The sequence below is a fragment of the Tachypleus tridentatus genome, chromosome 2 (assembly GCF_004210375.1).
Source record: "Tachypleus tridentatus isolate NWPU-2018 chromosome 2, ASM421037v1, whole genome shotgun sequence".
In the NCBI taxonomy this organism is placed as follows: Eukaryota; Metazoa; Arthropoda; class Merostomata; order Xiphosura; family Limulidae; genus Tachypleus; species Tachypleus tridentatus.
The window spans coordinates 107369411-107389665 of record NC_134826.1 but is presented as its reverse complement, the minus strand read 5'-3'; the positions used below and the strand labels follow the sequence as shown (position 1 = coordinate 107389665).

Here is a 20255-nt window from a genome sequence, read left to right as displayed (position 1 = left end):
ATTGAAAGTAGAAGGAAAAGGAACAGAATAAGTGGACAGAAAAGGAAGAGACAAGGTACAAAAAGAAAAGATGCATGTGAGAACATGAAGTACCTACCATTCAGCCACAAAAGGAGTCCAGGGATCTGCAAATATAAACATATGTATACTATATGGACAGAGTTGACTAGAGACAAAGAGTCACTGATTAGACATGCAATGACCAATTCAATGAGAAAGTTGACAGTGAATTCAGGTAGAGGGATGAGAAATGGGAAATGTAGGATAGGTGAAGGGTTCATGGGGTTGAGGAACAGAATTGGATTTATGAGGATGTGACAGGTGAGAAACCAAAAAGAAAAGGAAGGATTGGTGCTAGAAAGCTTTAGCCTAAATCTCCAAGGTATTGGAAATGCCTCAGAAGACTACAAGGCAAAGATAAGTAGCCACACAGAGGTAATTTAGGTAAAAATGGAGAAGATGAATTGGGTGTCAGATAACTGAAGATTTTTGTTTGGTTGAAAAAACTGCTAAAGTTTGTTATTGATTGTATTTCTAAACTGTGAAGAAAGAGATGAAAACTCAAACATGTTGGCAGGAGAAGAAGATAAGCAATCCAGTTGATGGGAGGAACTGTAATGGGAAAAACAGGTGTCTTTAGTCAAATAAATGGGGATAAAGAATATGAAAAAATTCTTAAGAAGCTATTTTTCAAAGAAGAAGCATAAGTCTGAAACACACTAGCAAATGCTGGACAGGTCTTCAGTTTCAAAGTGAATTTTTTGTGAGGAATACTGAGAAGACGCAGTGGGGTTATGTATAGATGTGGATGACTATAGTGGTATTGGAAGATAGAGACAGATTTGGGTGATACCAGAGAAGTTGACGTGAAGACTATTATGAGCAAGCTTATGCTTAGTAAGTGGTTTAATATTTAAGTGATTAATAAAAGCAGCATATTGATTTTGTTCACAAAGGTCTATGACAAATTTGTTGATGTGCTTTATTTTGATGTATATTTGAATGATGTGTATATTTTGTATGCACTGTATTCCATAGTGAAAAGTGTTGATTTATATGCCTGTGAAGGATGCTAAAAATGGCAAGGCTGATGTATGGCTTAAAACTAAAAATATATTGTTATTTAGTGTTTTGAAGTTCTAAGAGCCTGTTTTCAGTAGACTTACAAATCTGTTAGAGGTCACTAATATTTAAAATGAATGAAGAAAAAGCAGTGCTTTTTATTAGATAAGATTGCATGTGTATGACATTATTTAGAGCAGCTCCATAAATATATATTGTGAAAATAGGGTTTCCAAGAAAACGTTTTACCTATGTACTTTAGTATGGAGTCACATCAGATGCCTATGTCAGGAATTAAAAGGGTGCCCAAGTTGGATACTTGTTTTTTATGTTCATGACAGTTAAAAACATTTAGGATCAAAAGTTTAGTGAATAATATTAAAAATAATACGAAATCTAACATATCCATTAAAATATCAAAAATTAACTGACTTACCGTAATCATAACACAGATAAAACAAGTCATTATTGAGAAAACCCATGTGATCTCAGAATCACTTATACACAATATAACAATATTGTTCTGTCTTATTTAATATGTGGTTTAACATGACTTTCTTATACATGGAATTGAAGTTTGTATAGGGTAAAAAAAGTCAAACTTCTTCCTGCCAAAATTATATCAAACCTCTACTTGAGTATTGTGTATTTTATTTCAAGATTAAAATTTGAAAAAGAATTTGCTTAAATTATATTATATTAGTTTGTTATAAACTCAAAAACATGCCAAAACAAAAACAAACAAAAGATGCTACACTAACTGAAAAGATCCAAGGGTACAAGCTATAATGTGGGATTATAAAATGTACCCTAGGTTTTGGAGGTGATTGCAGAAGTAGGACCCACATTGCGATGGGAATACACCATCTATCAGTCTTAACCTCCATTCACTAGTCTCACATAAGAAATGAAGAGTAGCAATATATACATATATATATAATATATATAACATGACTAAAACAGGGTATACTAACATGAGTGTTAGTATACAAAAAATTATGTATATAATTAGAAAAGGAAATTAGAAGAGTGAGACATGGACAGTCAAGCCCACATCTCACATCTATATCACCCTTCACTGCTTGCACAGTTGTGGGAAAGGTGACTGTTCTCCCATGTACAGACATAATTGAAATAAAAATAATAATAACAAGGAACTAATAAGGTATTACCATTTGAGGGTAAGTTTTCATCTTACTTACCTTTTGATGTTAATTTTCCAGCCACAACTTTATGCAAATGTACATCTTGCCACATAATAAGGCTTGTTTAGAACATGATAGTCACAGTAGACTTGGTGAATGAGTAGTGGTTGGGAGCTATACTAGTTTGTTTGTTTGGACAGCTGGATGGGACACTTCATGCTGGTATAGTTAGTTTGCTGTGCTGTCAATTAGTTCCTTTTTACCATAGTGGGGTTGGAATGCTAATATCAAGAGATACATTTTCATCTTACTTACCACCAAATGATAGTAGTTTATTTCCTTATTGTTATTTTTTATTTCAATTAATTCTTTACTTGGGAGAACAGTCACCTTCCCACAACTGTCTGCAGGCAGTGAAAGGTGATATAGATGTGGGATGTTATGGGCTTGAGCACCCACATCTCGCTCTCCTAATTTCTATTTCTAACTCTACATTTATTGCTACTCTTTATTTCTTATGTGAGACTGGCAAATGAAGATTAAGACTGGAAGACGATGTATCCCAACCACAATGTGGGTCCTACTTTTGCAGTGATCTCCAAAACCTAGGGTATATTTTGTAATCCAACATTCTAGCTTGTACCCTGGGATATCTTAAGTAAATGCAGCATTTTTGTTTGTTCTTGTTTTGGCTTGTTTTTGAGTTATAACAAACTAATATAATTAGTAAGAGGTTTGGATTTGCTGTTTTTAATTCAGGCTTTCCTTCTGAATTTACTTATTTTCCTATTTAACTTTATTAAAATGTATTTAATTTCACTAAATCATACCATATATATTCACTTTGTTTCAATAATTAAAGTCACTAATTATTGTACTTAATGCATTTATTAATCCATTTGGAATAAAAAACTGTTACATTGTAGGTAATTACATTCTTATTTCCTACATCTATATGAAGACAGAATATTTTATTTACACTCAAATTATACAGTATAGAGCTCACCTGGGTAAACTAACTTTCAATGACTGGAAGAATGTAGTGAAAACAAAGGTAAAATCTCAAGTTTAATTTTAAAATTATGTGTGTGTGTAGAAGGAATACAAAAAAAAAGCTAAGAGGTGACAGAAAATTTAAACATCACAGGTTTCAGGATGATTAGAATAAACATTCAGCATCTGATGTTCAATCTCTAACCAAGGCAATGTTATCAAAATCATCTGGCTCCCAATATTCTCCTGACCTATCAGATTTAAAAAAAATAGCACTGAGAATTTGTTTTCTGTGAAATGATTATTTTGAAAACACAAAAAACTGTTTGTTTCTTGATAGACTTACATGTTCATTATGTTGTAGTTACAAAAGCTTTACAGAAGTTGAAAACATGAGCATTTAAACACAGTCTATACATGAAGCATGAGTGTTAGTATTACCTTTTTATTGTAGGAAGCTAAATACATAAAACAGAATTAAACCACAATCCAGTAATGAGTAATTAAATACACTGTTTATCTAGTTGAGTACCTTTACTGTTAGCAGTATTTGTAGATTTAATTCCAACAATAATATATGAGGTTTAACCAGCTTAGAAGATTTAAGTTAGTCTTAAATATGTATACTAAGATAACAAAGCATAATAATCTTTACAATAAAAATATCATTATAAAAAATTAAAATAATACAAATAAATGCACCAAATGTTCTATTCAATACTATTAATAAAAGTAACATTACAAAATAATATAGCATACCCAACTTACAGAAAACATAAACACTAGCAGTGTGCTTCACACACTGTCACATATTTAATATCATGGATTACATAAAAATGTTCACAAAGTTGTATACAAAGTAAAAATAACTCTTGGTGAGGTTATTCAAAAACCATGTATAGCAAAATGTGGTATTAACATCAAAGTACTTATAATAAGTAAAATACTTGGTTAAAAAGAAATTAAACTAGAAAAAAAGGCATTTTAACAAAACTAGTGTGAATAGAAAATCAAAATTTTATAGTTCTTTTTTGTTTTCAGTCTTTGCTATAGCTCAATGCTTCTTTTATATTTCACTTGGTAGCTACTTATGAACAACAGTTAAAAGTGTAAGGGACCATGTTCAGTTTGGTAGTTTCATACTTTGAGTGATTAGTATAAAAATAAACAGTTTAAAATCTCACACTTAATAATTCAAAATTATCAGAGCTGAGATCCTCTATTTTTTTAAACTTATGAATCACCTTGGAGGAAATGATATTCAATTTCACTGGTTAAACTGTTACATATTCTTGCTTAATCTTAAAATCAATGCTTACTGCAAAGAAACTTTACCTGTATTCACATCTATCCCCAGAGAATATACGTGGACATCGACAACTTCCTGGTTCAACACACTTCCCTCCATTCTGGCAGGGTGGCTCACAAATGGCTGAAAATACAACACTTAAAACAGTTTAATCAAATAATAACTGAAGAAATTCTTTCACTGTAAATCTACAATTATGTTTAGCATGAAACTGTAAGTAATTGTTTTACCTACTATAATACAGTTAAGCTTTAATAAAACTGAAGAAAATTGTTTTTCATTATATCCAGTAAAATGCAAAATGTCAACATTTTACTAAACTGAAAATGCATTACAGATAGGTATTACCTCCAATCACAAAAAACTCTCAACTTGTACTGCTCTCTGTTGGCACAAATGTTTGCCTTTTAACTCCCATTTCTTCCTGCATTTCAACATCCAAATTAACAGGCAGTAATCTCTACCAGTAGGAGTGCAACACTACACCTATTGTAACTATACCTCCTTAATCACACACATGTTAATCATTTCAAGACTGGTAATAAATAGGTCAACTAAATCACACCAGAAATGAGAAGCATGGATGGAAAATGTAAGAGGTAAGTATTTATTGGCAATACATTTTCAGTTTAGGAGAATGTTAACTTTTAATAAAATACCTTAACCCTTCTCCCAGATCAAAAATGTCACATATCACTGGTGGAGGGCCAGTGATAATATGGTTTCAATTTAGGAAGCACCTAACAAAAGACTATGAGATGTGGTAAGCAATTAAAAACAGCATACCAGTGGAAGACTATATGACTTCTGAGCCAGTTATTCTCTTCACCCTTCAGGAATTTGTTGCCAAAACATAAATGCTAGGAACATGGAGGGGTCCCAAACAAAAATAGAAAAATAATCAGATCTCACAAGTTGAGTGACTAGCGCACAAAAGGCAGTAAAGGAAAGTTTGACCTCAACCAACACCTAACAGCATATAGTATTACACTTCAGGTCTGGGTAGAAACAGGGTCCACTACCTTTCACCTCAAAAAGGGGGTCTAGTAGAAAAGATGAGCTTTTGTACCAAATACCTGTCTCCACATGTGTGCTGAACCTTCAACACAATCAACACATAATCCACCAGAACTGGCATCCAGCAGATGGTAGAAAAGAGGATAGCCTAGATGGGTGTTTATTTTCAGTCCAAAACCTGGCAGCATTGGGAATGTTTCATCTAGAGCATGGCAGGAGGAAGATATCCATCTTTACACAAGTGGAAAATCACACATCTCATCCATCTGCAAGGAACATTAAAGTTACTGTGAACTGACTTTTAGCAGAAAGTGGGAAGAGAAGCTAGAATACTGGGTTTACATCTCCAGTCCAAAACCTGCTGGTATTTGGAATTTATTGTCCAGTCCACTGCAGAAGAAAAACTTATGTGGAAAGTACACTGGAGAGTCCAGAGGACTGCAGCACAGTGCAATGGGTGACTATGATACCCAATTTTTAAAAACAGAACTGTTATGTCAGTGGAGTCAGGCAAGGAGCACTTGGCAGCTTCTTAAATTATACATCAAGTCTGTGGTGGAAAACCTCAATGCCTTAGAACATCAGAGATGGGCAGTAATCCATTTTTGTTTTATTCATGTAAGATCACGAGTGTGTGGTCTGGGACAAATATATTTATGAAGCAAAAGACCAATAGCCATCCCATCTCCTTAACATGAGCCAATGATATTTTAAAATGTTCCATGTATTGTTTGTTGATATCAATGCATAGATGATAACTGGATGGAGCTGAGCAACTAACACATTATGACAACTGGAATTGTACATCAGATCTATGATAGAAGGAGCCTCAACATTATAGTCATCTGGCATGGTCACAGAATGAACAGTGCAGGATCCAAAACGTATGAGCAAAAGGCTTCTGTAAAGAAAAATGAAATTTCTGAATACTTACCAATCAAAAAGAAACAGAGGCATGCAGTTTGGTAACAGGAGACAAGCAGAAACCCAGAGAGTAAGAAATAGCCACATGATGTAGTTAAGGAGATGTACAGGTATATGCAGTAGTCCACAAATCTGTGCTGATGATGTCCTACAAAGGAAAACAGAAATGGGCAGCCATAGACATGGCCAGGTGACAGATCTGATAGAAACATGAAAAGGCATAATCATCAGGTGAAAGAGGAGAATACACCAGGCGAATCCAATCCATTAGGGTAATGGCATAAAGTGCATGAGAAGTAGTAGGATTGAAATGAATACACAAATGAACATAAAAACCATGAAAGGGAACAGTGCATGTCATATACAATCTGAGGGCCCCGACTGAGCAAAGGAAGTGGTCAGGATCAAATTTGTTATAACAGTGGGATATTGGAGTTAAAGTGGTATTATATTTCTGACGAGCTGAAGTCTTGGACAGAAAGCAACACTCTAGAAAAAGAAGAATATAGGAATTATGGAACAAAATATAATGAAAATCGATCACAAACACATCAGAAGAAAAACAATCATGTGGCAACAACAAGAAAAACAAGGATTTAAATGAAAGGTGATATATCAAACATGATGATAAAGATTCAAACAAAGGATAAGATGGAGTAGGATATGGATGGATGACACAAACCAGTGAAGTTGGCAAAGAAGTATGGGAGACAGAGGGAAAAGAAGCAATACTAAAAACCTTTGCACAAATGGAAACCATATCTGAGCCAGCCAGCCAATATGATGCCATCAGCATAACGGGATGTGGAGTTATCAGAACTACTGATTGTACATGAGGAAGAAAATGAATTGGAAGATATGCATAGAGGTAATGAGCTGGCATGGCCAAATGGTTAGGGCACTTAACTCCTAATCTGAGGATTGTGGGTTTAACTTCCCATCATATCAAACATGCTCACCATTTCAGCCATGAGGGCATTATAATGTGATGGTCAATCCCACTATTCATTGGTAAAAAAGTAACCAAAGAGTTGTCAGTGGGTGATGATGCCTAGCTGTCTTTTCATCAGTCTTATACCATTAAATTAGGGATGGCTAGTGAAGATAACCCTCATGTAGCTTTGCACAAAATTCAAAACAAATAAACAAACAAGCATAGAGGTAACAACCTGTCCAGTACTGACTGAGAGCAACCACTGCTTCCATCTGTAGATGAAAAACAGAAGATCAAAGAGGGCAGTAATAACTGAAAAAGCTTTACGTGAGAGAGGAAAGGTATCATATTGGAAATCATATATATTGGTTTTATTTTGTTACAGTTTAAAAATATTTACAGTGGCTGAAAACATGGATATTAAGACAATTTTAAAATAATAAAATCTCTAAGTAATACTTTTTACTTTTTGTATTTTCACTTGTAATTGTGCAAATTATTGCAAATAAAATTTAAACCACATGTAATCATGTTCTGCAATTAATGATTCAGTGATGCATACAGTATATCCAAAGTGATATAATTTTTCACATTTTTCATAAAACTCACACATAACATTTAGTTTGGCCCATACAAAAATGTTATTTTATACATTTACAAGACTAAATTATGTAATAAAATGTTCTACTGTAATCTATTTTTAGTAAAATTTCTTAAGAACATAAAATAAAATATGAAAGAAGTTTTACCATAACAGTTTAGAACAATCAATTCTGCTAAGAGTAATTGCAGTAACTATAGAAGTCATTTTTTATTAAACTCATTAAACTAATAGAATTAATGAAAAATTAAGAACAACTCTAACAGTGTTCTTTATTTCCTATCATATAAACTTCTATTATATTACACTCATCAATTATGAATGTTAAGTAAATAGATTTCCATTATTCAATCACTGAATATTTTTTATCATGAAAGTTAATCATGGAAAGCCTATATCATCCAAGACAAAGATAATGTTTTACATTATACATTAATTACATTAGCAGAGTGACAGACTCTAGCTAACAGGTTATAAGGTACTTGTTTAAGTAACAAAATGTAGATTTAAAAATAGCCTTCGTTATAAGCAAATACTATAGCTTTTTCATAATCATTTTACCTTTAATAATCTGATACAAAATCACAAATTTTGGTAGTTGAATTGTTCTAGTACATTACTTATTAAATAAATAATACTAAATATCACTAAATTTACAACTTTACTATTGTTAGATATTTATAAATTATCCCTTTTTTAACAATTTATTTTTTTCTCTTTAAATTACTACATTTGTTTGAACATGAAAAAATGCTACACTTTTATAAAAATTATCTTTTGTTTAAATGACATGTAACAGCACCAACCTCTTTCACAACGACTGCCAGTAAAACCTTGCCTGCACTGGCATTTGTACGGCCCTATGCATGTTCCTCCATTCAAACAAGGCAGTATACATACAGCTGGAAAGGAAGAAATTTTATACTGTATTTCCATTTAGCTTAAGCTTTATTAGCACATAATTTGAAAAACTATAGATATACTGTAGAAAGCACAGTTTTCAAAATGTTTCTAATTAAAGTATTAAAGATATTTATAAGACTTATTCAAATAGAGCAGTTTTTTCATTTCATAATGTTTTAAAAAAGTTGCTGCTTAATACATAATTGCAAAATAAGGGTTTGGATTATTATAGTAACCTTTGTCCAATATGATGCTATGCATAATCATAAATTTTACTATTGCAAGCACAATAAACATTATGTGAAGAATACCTCAGTTTTGAAGATGAGAGTTAAGAACATTAGGTTTACTAGCACCTACTACTTTAAAAATAAAAAAAAACTGAATTTGAAAAAAAATAGAATAGCATGCTGCTGATAAAACACCTTTTCTTCTAATAGCACTAATAAGAACATTGAATTGTACTTTAGGATTACACGTAACAGTGCTTTGCACCCACATATTTACACCAATATATATCATTATTATCATTAACATATATATCACAAATATGCATGTGTGTGTATAAATATATATCATTCTTCATGTACATACATAAATATATATGGAAAAAACAAATATATAGTGACTAAATTAATATCCAGTTTTACTGTTCAGTATTTGCAGTCAATTTAATAGCTTTATGTTAGGTGTAAGATGTGCAAAATTATACATGGAACCATGTAAAAAAAAAGAAATAAAAAAGAAGATATAATTAGTAACAGCTTGATGTCATTTCTAAGCAAAGACGAGTGATCATTTTGAAGATATTATTTATACTGTAATTTTTGGGGAGTATTTGTTTTTAGAATAAGACCACATTAATTTATTTGCTGTGTCCATCACAAGGAATCAGACCCTGAATTTTTGCATTAAAAGTCCATAAAATTACTGCTGATCCACCACAAAACTTATTTGTATTGAAAATATTAGTTATATGTATATTCTGAACAACATAGTTACAAACATTAATATATACAGGGCTGGATTAAGCCTACTGAGGGCTCACAGATTAATACATTTTGGGACATACAAATGGAATTGTAGTTTTTTTTAAAATATTTTCCAGGACAGTGGGCCTCCCAAGGCCTTTATAGATTGAAGGTTGTAACCCCATCAGCCATTGTACTACTTCACTACTAACTGTATAACACTGGTCTTGCACCATCCTTTGTTAAATTAAATTTAAAAATTACAGTTCATTTTCCTTTGAAGTATTATTTATGAAAGTCATACAGAAAACAAATGAAGAAGCTGAATTCCTAATTTTTTTCAGAGAAACTTACCCTGTTGACAGAATTCACCAACAAATCCTGGTGGACAGCTACAAAAACCTGGAGGTAAACATCGGCCACCATTCTGGCAAGGTTGGGAGCATAGTGCTAGGTACAAAAATAAAGACAGTGCTAAATTTAAATTACATACACACTATAGTAGTGTTTTCATTCATTTATACACATAATGCATTCAGCAAAATGACTGACTACACAAAAAACCAAGTAGATTTTTAAAATGTATGACTGCATAAGACTTAATTCACAGCACAAACTTGGCTGTCAATGGCCTATTGCAATTACAAGATACTTTTATAAAGCATTCAAAACCTGAATATGCAAATGACATTAACATGTGAATAAAATACTTCAATTTTTTTTACAACCAAATATTTTATTGTCTGGTGTTTCTCTGTTCATTTTACAGGTGAATGCCAAGAAAATGCTGAGGTAATATAATAAAGTTTTATAATCTTTTGTTTCAAGCATTTTGAAGATGTGTATAAATGAGCCAGAATGTACATAGAAATAGAAATAAAACAGCTAAAAGGAGAAGTTATGGGAATAAGCTTTAATTACAAATATGTATGTATATGGACAAGATAACTGAACAGTGATGAAGTTCAGATTTGAGACATCTTTTAACACTTGAAAAAAAAAATTACCCAAATTTTCTTTAAAACACTGCTTCCACAACATCTCCTTCTAAGTATTTTTGCTTTCATATTTTTAATGATTAAAATTAAAGTTATATAGAATTTCACACAGAAAGTTAATACTTTCAAACAATGAAAATGTTTTTTTTGAAAGATAGATACTAACCTCAACTCATATATAACTTTCCAGATTCAGTACAAACCTCTAAATGTAAACTTTTCATTCACAACTAGCCTGGAGGCTCTCACATGATACTGCTGTACTGTTGCATGCAAATGAGCATATAATAAGCTTCCACCAATAGGAATGTAACCGATCTGCTCTATTCTAATTGTTCAATCATCACTTCAAGATTAGGAAAGAAAATAAGATCCACTGGAGGTAGTGAGGAAAGCTGGCAAGTGTGAGTGATGGTATCTATCCAAGATGCATTTTCATCATTGGAAAATGTTAATTTCCAATACAATATGTAATTTCAAATTTTATATATACACTGTTGACCAAAATCTTAAGGCCAATGAACATAAAGAAAATATATGCATTTTGTGTTGTTAGACTCAACCACTTATTTGAGTAGAGCTTTTAAAGATGAAAATAAGAAAAGGGAAAATAAAAATAAAAAACTTTTTAGGTTTAGGCTATGAGAGGACACACTTTGTCTGTACCAGGATACACTATTTGTCTAGAATGGAAAGGAAGGGAAGAGTAACAAGAATGGGTATAATATACAAGTGCAGTTCTTAACTAGCATCAGAAAGTGCTATATGTGTATTATGACTAGGTCACATCAGACTGTATATTGTTGGTCAACTACAATTCAGAAAGAAGCAGAAGAGGAGAAAGTCAGAAGGCTCAGCAGAAGAAACCATAAATTGAACAGTCAATAGGGTGCTACCAGAGGGACTCAACAAGAAATGTCTTGGATGAGGGAAAGAACTCAAAAGAGGAAACAAATAAGGTGTAATGGAGGGATAAGCACAGAGAAAGAAATCAGACCATTCCTAACTGAACCCATCCATCACCACTAGTGATGAATGTAGAGCAGGAAACCTGAACAGAGGAAACTTGGCAGAAACAGAGAAAAAAGGATGAGGCAAAAGTGAGAAAAAGAGCTTGAGAAAGACTAACAGGAGATGATGGATCAGAATCCCGAAACTGAAGTATAGACTCCTAAGTTTGGGAGTCCAAGAAAAGGATTTCATCTCATGTGTAAACCAAAACATTTTTTTCAGCATGCTCAAAAAAAGGAGATAAAACATAATATCCTGAAGAAGGGGCCAAATGAAAAAGAGAAAGAGAAGAATAACCAGAAATATAAGAAAATATAGGAATATAAAATATCTAAGAGAAAAAGTCATGAAAGAATGGAGAATGGTGAAGTAGAATCACATCTGCATTGGAAGTATTGTTTGCAAATTTATGTGGCAAAAAAAACTGACAAAACTTCACACTTCATGGACTAGAATTATTGGAAGAGAGAAGTTTGTATCAAGGCCTGACAAAAGGCCCAAGCTATATGCAAGACTTCACCATCTGCTGCATAATTGCCACCATGTCTCCTGAGAGAAAAAAAGACCCAATGCCATTTTAATAAGAAGTCTTGTGGACAAGGTCCTGAACCTCAACCTCAGACTGTCTCTGTGTAATTCACTGTAGAAAATAAAAGCCACAAAATCTGTAAAGGTAGAACTGTTTAAGATTTAAAAAAAATTATATAATTACTGGTTTTGTATATATCTCAACAAAACACTGATGTTAAAAATTTCATTTCTGAACATGAATGCCGAATCAAAAAGTGATAACTGAAGAATAAATACAGAGGGAGTTATCTGTGCTAGGAGGTAGTATTGCACTCCTACCGGTGAAGGGTTTTGCAAGCTCATATACATGCAGCAATATTGCATGGAAACACATGAAATTAGGTGAAATCCCCATAACCAATGGTTTTTTATATAGATGGAAGCACTGAATTGTAAAAGCAGAAGGGAAACAACAGTTCTCAACCACCCCAACCAGGAATAGCAGGCAAATAGAATGTTTGTTTTCTCTTCTTTTACACTAAATTACTGTCATGTTTGTTTGTTTTTTTTATGGAAAAGCTATATGTGAGAAGACATTATGTACCACACTGGAATATACCTTTTTGCCACAGACAGTATGCATTCTCATTAGCAATATCAGTTTTAATGCAAAGTTAAAAGTACTGTTATTAACAGTTACAAAATTTATTAAACTTTACTCTTTCAATTTGATATAATATTACAAATACTGACCAACACAATTAGGATTTCCACTCCAAGTACCATCACCAAGACATGTCAGGATAGTTGAGCCATTCATTCGACTTCCTGGAGGACAGTTAATTACAACCCGATCTCGGTAGAAGTATGAAGCACCAAGCACAACAGCTCCATCGGTGACTTGAGGGTAGCCACAAGCAACACCTGAAAGTACAATAAACATACTTACCAAAAATATACAATAGCTTTACCAAAAAAGATATAGATATTGTAGCAAGTGTAGGAAAAAGTTAATTGCATAAGCTGTTTTCATCTTGTATTTTCTGTATTTGTATCATTAACTTTTTACACCAGTAGAATTTAATACAAAGGAGTATTTAGATAAAGACTAAAGTAAGCAGTTATTTTTGAAATAGAAATTGTGATCATAACTACAGCTTTTATACTCAGAACATGCTAACATATCTTACACCATCAGATTGGCAACATTCTTGGACTAAATATTTCCATGCACACACACACAAAACAACACATCATAGTATTATCTTGTTATGAATAGTGAGGAACTAACTGAAAAAAACTATTTCTGAATGTCTTACGAAAATGAGAATACATTAAACAGATCATTTAAATGACAAAGTTGATCAATGAATGAAGAAATGAATTACATCAACATTTTTGTTTTGACCTAATAATGGGGTACTGAAAGGTGGTATTCACTTTACTGGTAATAAAGATACTTCAAAAACACAATTTAAATTACAAGTTGATAATTTTTTCTGTTTTGACTTACTGAAGAATGGTAGTTTATTTCTCTGGTGATAATAAAATTCACATTTTCACTACTAGAAGATGTAGTTCAGAGAGATACTTACCTGACTGTCCCATTAAAAGCTAGTACCTCATCCCCAATTGCTGTGGAATTTCCTGCACATGCCACAAGCCTTGAACAAACTTTCACCAATAAAAATCTGTAAGTATATTGAACTAGCCTATGACATAATCATCATAATACTGTAGCTCTCCACCAATAACAGGGCAACATAACCTCCATTCACAGTAATCCCTGTGAGCACTAGTATATAATTATAGGCTCATTCTTGAAAAGGCAAACAAAATTCACCAGAAGTAGGAAAGAAGGGTGGGAGATGGTACAAACAGATAAGTATCTATCTGAAATACCTTTTTAGATAAGGAAAATATTAACTTCAATAATATTATTTTCTTTTCTGCACCACTGAGAGCTAAAATCCCATACTAAAGATGGTGGAGTGGCAAGTCCTGACAATTTAAAAATTTCAGCTTCTGAAGTAACAACAGAAAAGGAAAAGATATTAATTAAAAAGGAAATTATTTATATCAGCATCCACAGTGGTACTAAGAAAGTGAAGGTTCTCCAATTATTCACTAAAAGAATAAGAGAGAAGAGCACACGTAAGAAGGAATATTGGGGAGTGTGCATAGACTACTATCATCAGGCATGATCATCTGGAACTGAGTTCCCACTAAAAAACAGTGCAATGTGTTACTAAACTAAAGACAGCAGGAGTAAGCTAAGTGTAAGAATATTAATAAACTTGGTGATGTGTGTGTTATTTGTTTTTTTTGTAAAGGGTGTGGAAATTACTATATTATTTATACAGATATATCACCAAAGCAATGTTACAGAAAACTCCATATCAACAATGGGCACTGAGTAAGGGTTTAACACTTTCTGTACTCACCCTGCTTTATGCAGATTTCAGCTAAGTATTTCTTGTGAGGCAATGCCTGCCACTCTGAGGTATCCCATGACCCAAAAGAAAACGTGTATTGTTCAGTTCATCAAGCTATGCACATTCTGGTAGGTTTTACACTTCCTTTATTTTATTGTTATAAAAAAAGAATGGTACACACATGGCAGTGCCACTAAATGTCTGAGGAACATAGAGGTGAAACTAAAACACTGATGAAGTTGGAGATGAAATTCAACAAGCAAACGTCCCCATACTTGAGCCCCTGGAAAGACTAAAGAATGACAAGGGAATCAAAAACCAGTGACACACAAACTGCTCAATAATGGGAGATTAATGTGCCAAGTGTAGTGTACATACTAATCTGCAAGATATCAACTAATAACTAGTATCTTTAGGGGTGGATGCTAAAGGCATGTATAATATACTAAAAAGGACTTTTCATGTTATACTACCATCTGGTAGTAAAGAAATAATTTGAGACATTATTGTGCAATGTTTATCTGCAAGCAAAATTTAAAGTCATCGTTAAACTCATCATCAGTGTAAGAAACTATTTTGTGTTTAAGAACAGTATAGGTAAACCAAACTGGTTGAACATTATCTACATGTATAGTTGCTCTGAGTGTTCTAAAGTATATACATGATCTAGTTCAAAAGGGCTGGCAGATATAATAATGCATCACAGTTTACCAAGATGCATGGAAGTGTTGAACATTTTCAAGCACATGTTAAAGTGTTGTGATATTCTCGTAACCATTAAGTAGTTCAAAATTATTGTAACTGCCAAAAATAATTAGGTTTTATGAATCAATGAGACTTTTTTCATTAAAAACTTGAATCTGGAACTGCACAGACAATGAAATAATTAATTATTTATTATAGCAATGTAAAACCCATACAGGGCACAAAAAAGACTGGGAATTGAATGACTGTATAACAAGGAAATAAAACAGAGAAAATGTCAAATTACACTCCCAAACTGGCCAATTCTTCAGAAGAAAGAAATGGTTAGGAAACAGCATCAACTAGTTCACGATGTATGATAGATAATATGGAAGATGTCTAAGGCATAAATGCCTGAATGATAACAACTCCAAGAAAAAATGTGTTTTAAAAGATAAATGATATGAGTAACAGAAGACCAAAGGCTCAAGAGGGGGCATGCAACGGTCCAGAGAACAATACCAAGGTCAGAGTCAGAAGAGGCAAGTTAGAACAAGTAAAAGGAAGAGACTAGTTCCTGCCAAGGGTTGGAAGGTTATGGGAAATACTACATGCAGGACTAGATCTAGAGTTTTATCTACGTTAATGTGACGTGCAGTGAACTCTTGTTTCATTATAATATACAGGCAATTATGGCCATGGAAGTTGCTAAGCATTACATTTTGCAATACTGAAAACAATTATTCATGACTAGCATTTGAAGAAATATTGGTAACTAATCTAATTCCTAAAAATTTATTTCTAAACCTCCATTACTAAGCATATTTATTTTCAAAAATAGTTTATGCAACTTATATACTGGCACTTGATAGAAATAAAAAACTATGGAATTAAAAATGTATTATGATGTCATTAAATAAAATGGATACAAATTTTTAAGCCAACTCACAAAAAATGTATTTACATTACTCACATTATTTACAACAATGCTTTTTTTACTTTTCTGTACACTAAAATCCTCAGTCATATCGGAAATACTCAGAAAGTTTGACATGTGATGTTCTTTAATATCTCTTGAAACATAGTATAATGGAGGTAAACTGATAGGCTTATGACAAAAAACTTTTATGGTGAAGCAATAGTAACTGGAAGAGCCATGAGTACAGAGAGTGCTACATATGCATTTAGGTAGATCTCAGAAAAGTCATTTTCTATGGTAAATTTCAAAGCACAGTTTATATTGGTATAAGTTTGCAAAGCACTAAGTTCTTTGTACATCTCTAATTCACTAATGTCACACAAGTCCTCAAAGCAAAGTTTAATCATAAGGTTTTTGCAATACTGCAAACACTCTTCTTTTGTAATATTACAAATTTCAATATACCATACAAAACCTAAACTTTCAGCATATTTTAAGAGCCTCAATTCAGGTTTGAGTACTTACACAAATTGTATTAATAACAACACTAAGATAATGAATCTTAAATACTTTTTTAGAATCATCAGTAGATCTGTTCTAACTTTCATAATAAAAATTTATTTATTTATTTATTTATTTGCTATCATTCCTTTTAAAATTATTTTCATTACCTCAAATTTTGCTAAATTGTTAGTAGTTGAAAATTGTTGATGTATATTCACCAATCAATTTTAAAAACTTTGACACGGCTTAAAGTGCTATTCAAATAAATATTATTACTCAGACATAATTTCCTGATTGTATTTATATTTATTAAAATATCATATCATATAATAAGAGATGCTAAAATATTGGATGACCAAATCTCATCAATGTGAGATGCACTTGCACTATGAAGTTTGGTACCACTCTTCCAATTTATTGATAGTTCCAATAAAGCATCACAGATCTAAAAGCTTTTATACTATCTATGCAGCACTCCCATTTAATTTCTGAAAGTAACTTTGGGTAATATTTACCATTTATTTTAATATACTCTTCAAAAAAAGAAATGCAAAAGGGATATTTTTGTTATTTTAAAGAGAAATATATGTAATAACATTACAAGCTCAGAGTATGTGATGTTACACGTGTTAAAGCACTGATTGTCAGACCAAAATGACAATAAAAGTTGTGCACTTTGAAAACGGAGGAAAACATCGAATTTTTTGCCAAAACACATTCATGTCCAATAAATTTGTTTGAGAGATCTGCATGTTCTGCAAGTGCAACATGTGCAAAATCCCTATAAAAGTGACGGGTGTTTGGTTTCCATAGCTCAGTGTTAAGCCACCGACACGCAATACAGTTACGCCAAGACTGACTGAAGCACAACGCAACAACGCCATTGGTCGCTTGGAAGCAGGTGAATCTTGATCAGATGTTGCCAGAGCTGTGAATGTCCACCCAAGCACCATCACAAGGCTATGGAATCGTCACCAACAACATGGATCAACTTGTGACCGTCCACGATCTGGCAGACCTCTTGAGACCACGCCCGCACAAGATCGCTACATCCGGTTACGTCACCACTACCACTACCACTGCGATATCTACTGCCTGAACCATACCAGGGCTGCGTAAAATTTCTGATCAGACCGTACTCAACCGTCGAAGAGATTCTTAGGCCCCATGTGCAACCCATCATGGTGAAAGTCAACGACGTTTTTGAACATGACAACGCCCGTCCTCACACAGCCCGACTCACCACTGTCTTCTTGAGATACCACAACATCAACGTTCTTCCCTGGCCATCCAGATCACCAGATTTAAACCCCATCAAACATCTTTGGGACGAGTTGGACCGACGTCTGCGACAACCTCAACCACAGGCTCTACCTCAGCTTGCAGCAGCTTTGCAGGCTGAGTGGACAGCCATTCCACAGGATGTGATTCGTCATCTCATCGCTTCCATGGGCAGGAGATGCCAAGCAGTTATTGATGCTCACAGGGGGCATACTCGTTATTGACGTTGAGTGGTGTTAAACTTCAACTAGTGAGCGTGGACTTCGCCTTTGCAGACTTTGGATGTTCAGCAGTGAATGTGCAATGTTTCACACATGTCATACAGAACTACCTGGAATAAACTTGTTAACAATATGTCTCAAATTTTGCCTTTTGCATTTCTTTTTTTGAAGAGTATATATCTCTTATGTTTGATGACAATGAAAATAAAATATAAAGCCTTTGAAGTAAACCATAAAGAATATTTCAGTCTTTGCACAGGATGAAGCAACATTTCCTGCTGTAAAATTTCAACTCTGACAACTACACATCAGAAGAAAACAGAAGACTAACTTGAAGTATTCTTCCGTTTACAACATTATTTTCACCATGCATAATTGCACTATTGTTATAGATATCTCCATGAATATCTTGGGTTTTGTTTCTAGCACTATTAGAAAACCAAAACAATTTCTCCAATTTCCTCATTATTGCATTCAACACAGCACAATATTATTGTCATTTGTTCAATATGGCTCATGTCTCTTGTACAGTCCAAAATAAATGTACATTTCACTCTCTTACTTTCTCTAATGTCTTAACTTTCACATTTTGAGCCATTAAATCAAGTAACTTATTTTGGATGTTGTTACTGAGGTAGTGAGTGTGTATTTCATTCCTCACGACAAAAAATAAATGTTCTTCCATGACTGGATTAAACTTAGCCAATCCAAAGAAATTGCCACAATTTCTAAAACTGCAATTTCCCTCTTCCCAGTGGCTCAGTGATATGTTTGTAGACTTACAATGCTCGATTTCGAGCATTGTGGTGAGCAGAGCACAAATAGTCCATTTTGTTGCTTTGTGTTTAATTTCAAACAAACAGCAGTAAGACAAGCTAAGTTAAGAAATGTCAAAATCTGCACTATAGAAAATTGTCTATCTAAAATATTTCTCCACTGGTGTTCCTTTAGTTCCACTTGAGTTTGTGCATGTTTGTCAATCACATTTCCACTATTCATGCAATTTTCAAAGTCTAGTTATTTGATGGCATGTTCTTAATGTTGTTTATGATCTTAAAATCAAATTTTGTTTTCAACTCTGAAAAACCTTGATAAGCAAGGACAACCTTTGTTTGTAATTTTGAAAACAAGCAAAGTAAAGTAAATATTCTTCAAGAAGACAACAACCAACATTGATCATGCTTTTCACCATAACTTCAAAATACATTTACAATGAGATTAACTAAAAATTCTTTTTATCATCTGTAGGAAAGTCATAGTTTACTCTGATGATGTGAATCAAGTCTTTTTAAATAATATTACATACCTGATTAATATTTAGTGGCAAAACTCACTCAGCAGGTTCATCTAAATTGGTAAAGGAAACAGACTTGCCTTCAATATTATCAACTATTTCTTTTGTAGAAATTGAATTAGCACTCACAATCAAATCTAAATTTTCAGAATGAGTTATCAGGAACATTTTTTGTTTTTGCAATATTTATTGCACTCTATTAGATTATTCACACACTTTTCATTGTCATTATTACTAGTATCAGTTCTCTTAATACTATCTTTTTACATATTTGCTCATAGATCTTTTCAAATGTGTTAGTGAATTTTTCAAACACCATGCTTCTTTCTTTTAAAAGATCTAAATTCACATTTTCTATCTCTATCATGATCTCAGCTAATCATTGTTATATACAAGGGAAGACAGACATTTTTTAAAAAATCAATCCTAACTTTACTCTATGCACAGCACAGAATTTTGAATCTCTAATTTATAAATTTTACTCACTGGTGAATATGTGAGATGCACGTGTAAGATGTTTTTCGCTATATAATTTTGTT

General features: G+C 32.9%; 1 protein-coding gene across 3 annotated transcripts in view; it reads right to left on the bottom strand.

Moving 5' to 3' along the window:
• Positions 1-3076: 3076 nt before the first annotated feature.
• LOC143244792 (sushi, von Willebrand factor type A, EGF and pentraxin domain-containing protein 1-like) overlaps positions 3077-20255 on the bottom strand; it is a 164771-nt gene continuing 147592 nt past the window's right edge. For all 3 annotated transcript variants that reach the window (XM_076490120.1, XM_076490119.1, XM_076490121.1), the window contains 5 exons: positions 13132-13302; positions 10214-10309; positions 8792-8887; positions 4536-4632; positions 3077-3451 (listed from right to left, as the gene is read on the bottom strand). In XM_076490120.1, the coding sequence (XP_076346235.1) occupies positions 3394-3451; positions 4536-4632; positions 8792-8887; positions 10214-10309; positions 13132-13302 (518 nt within the window). In that variant the 3' untranslated portion in view covers positions 3077-3393. The remainder of the gene's footprint in view (positions 3452-4535; positions 4633-8791; positions 8888-10213; positions 10310-13131; positions 13303-20255) is intronic.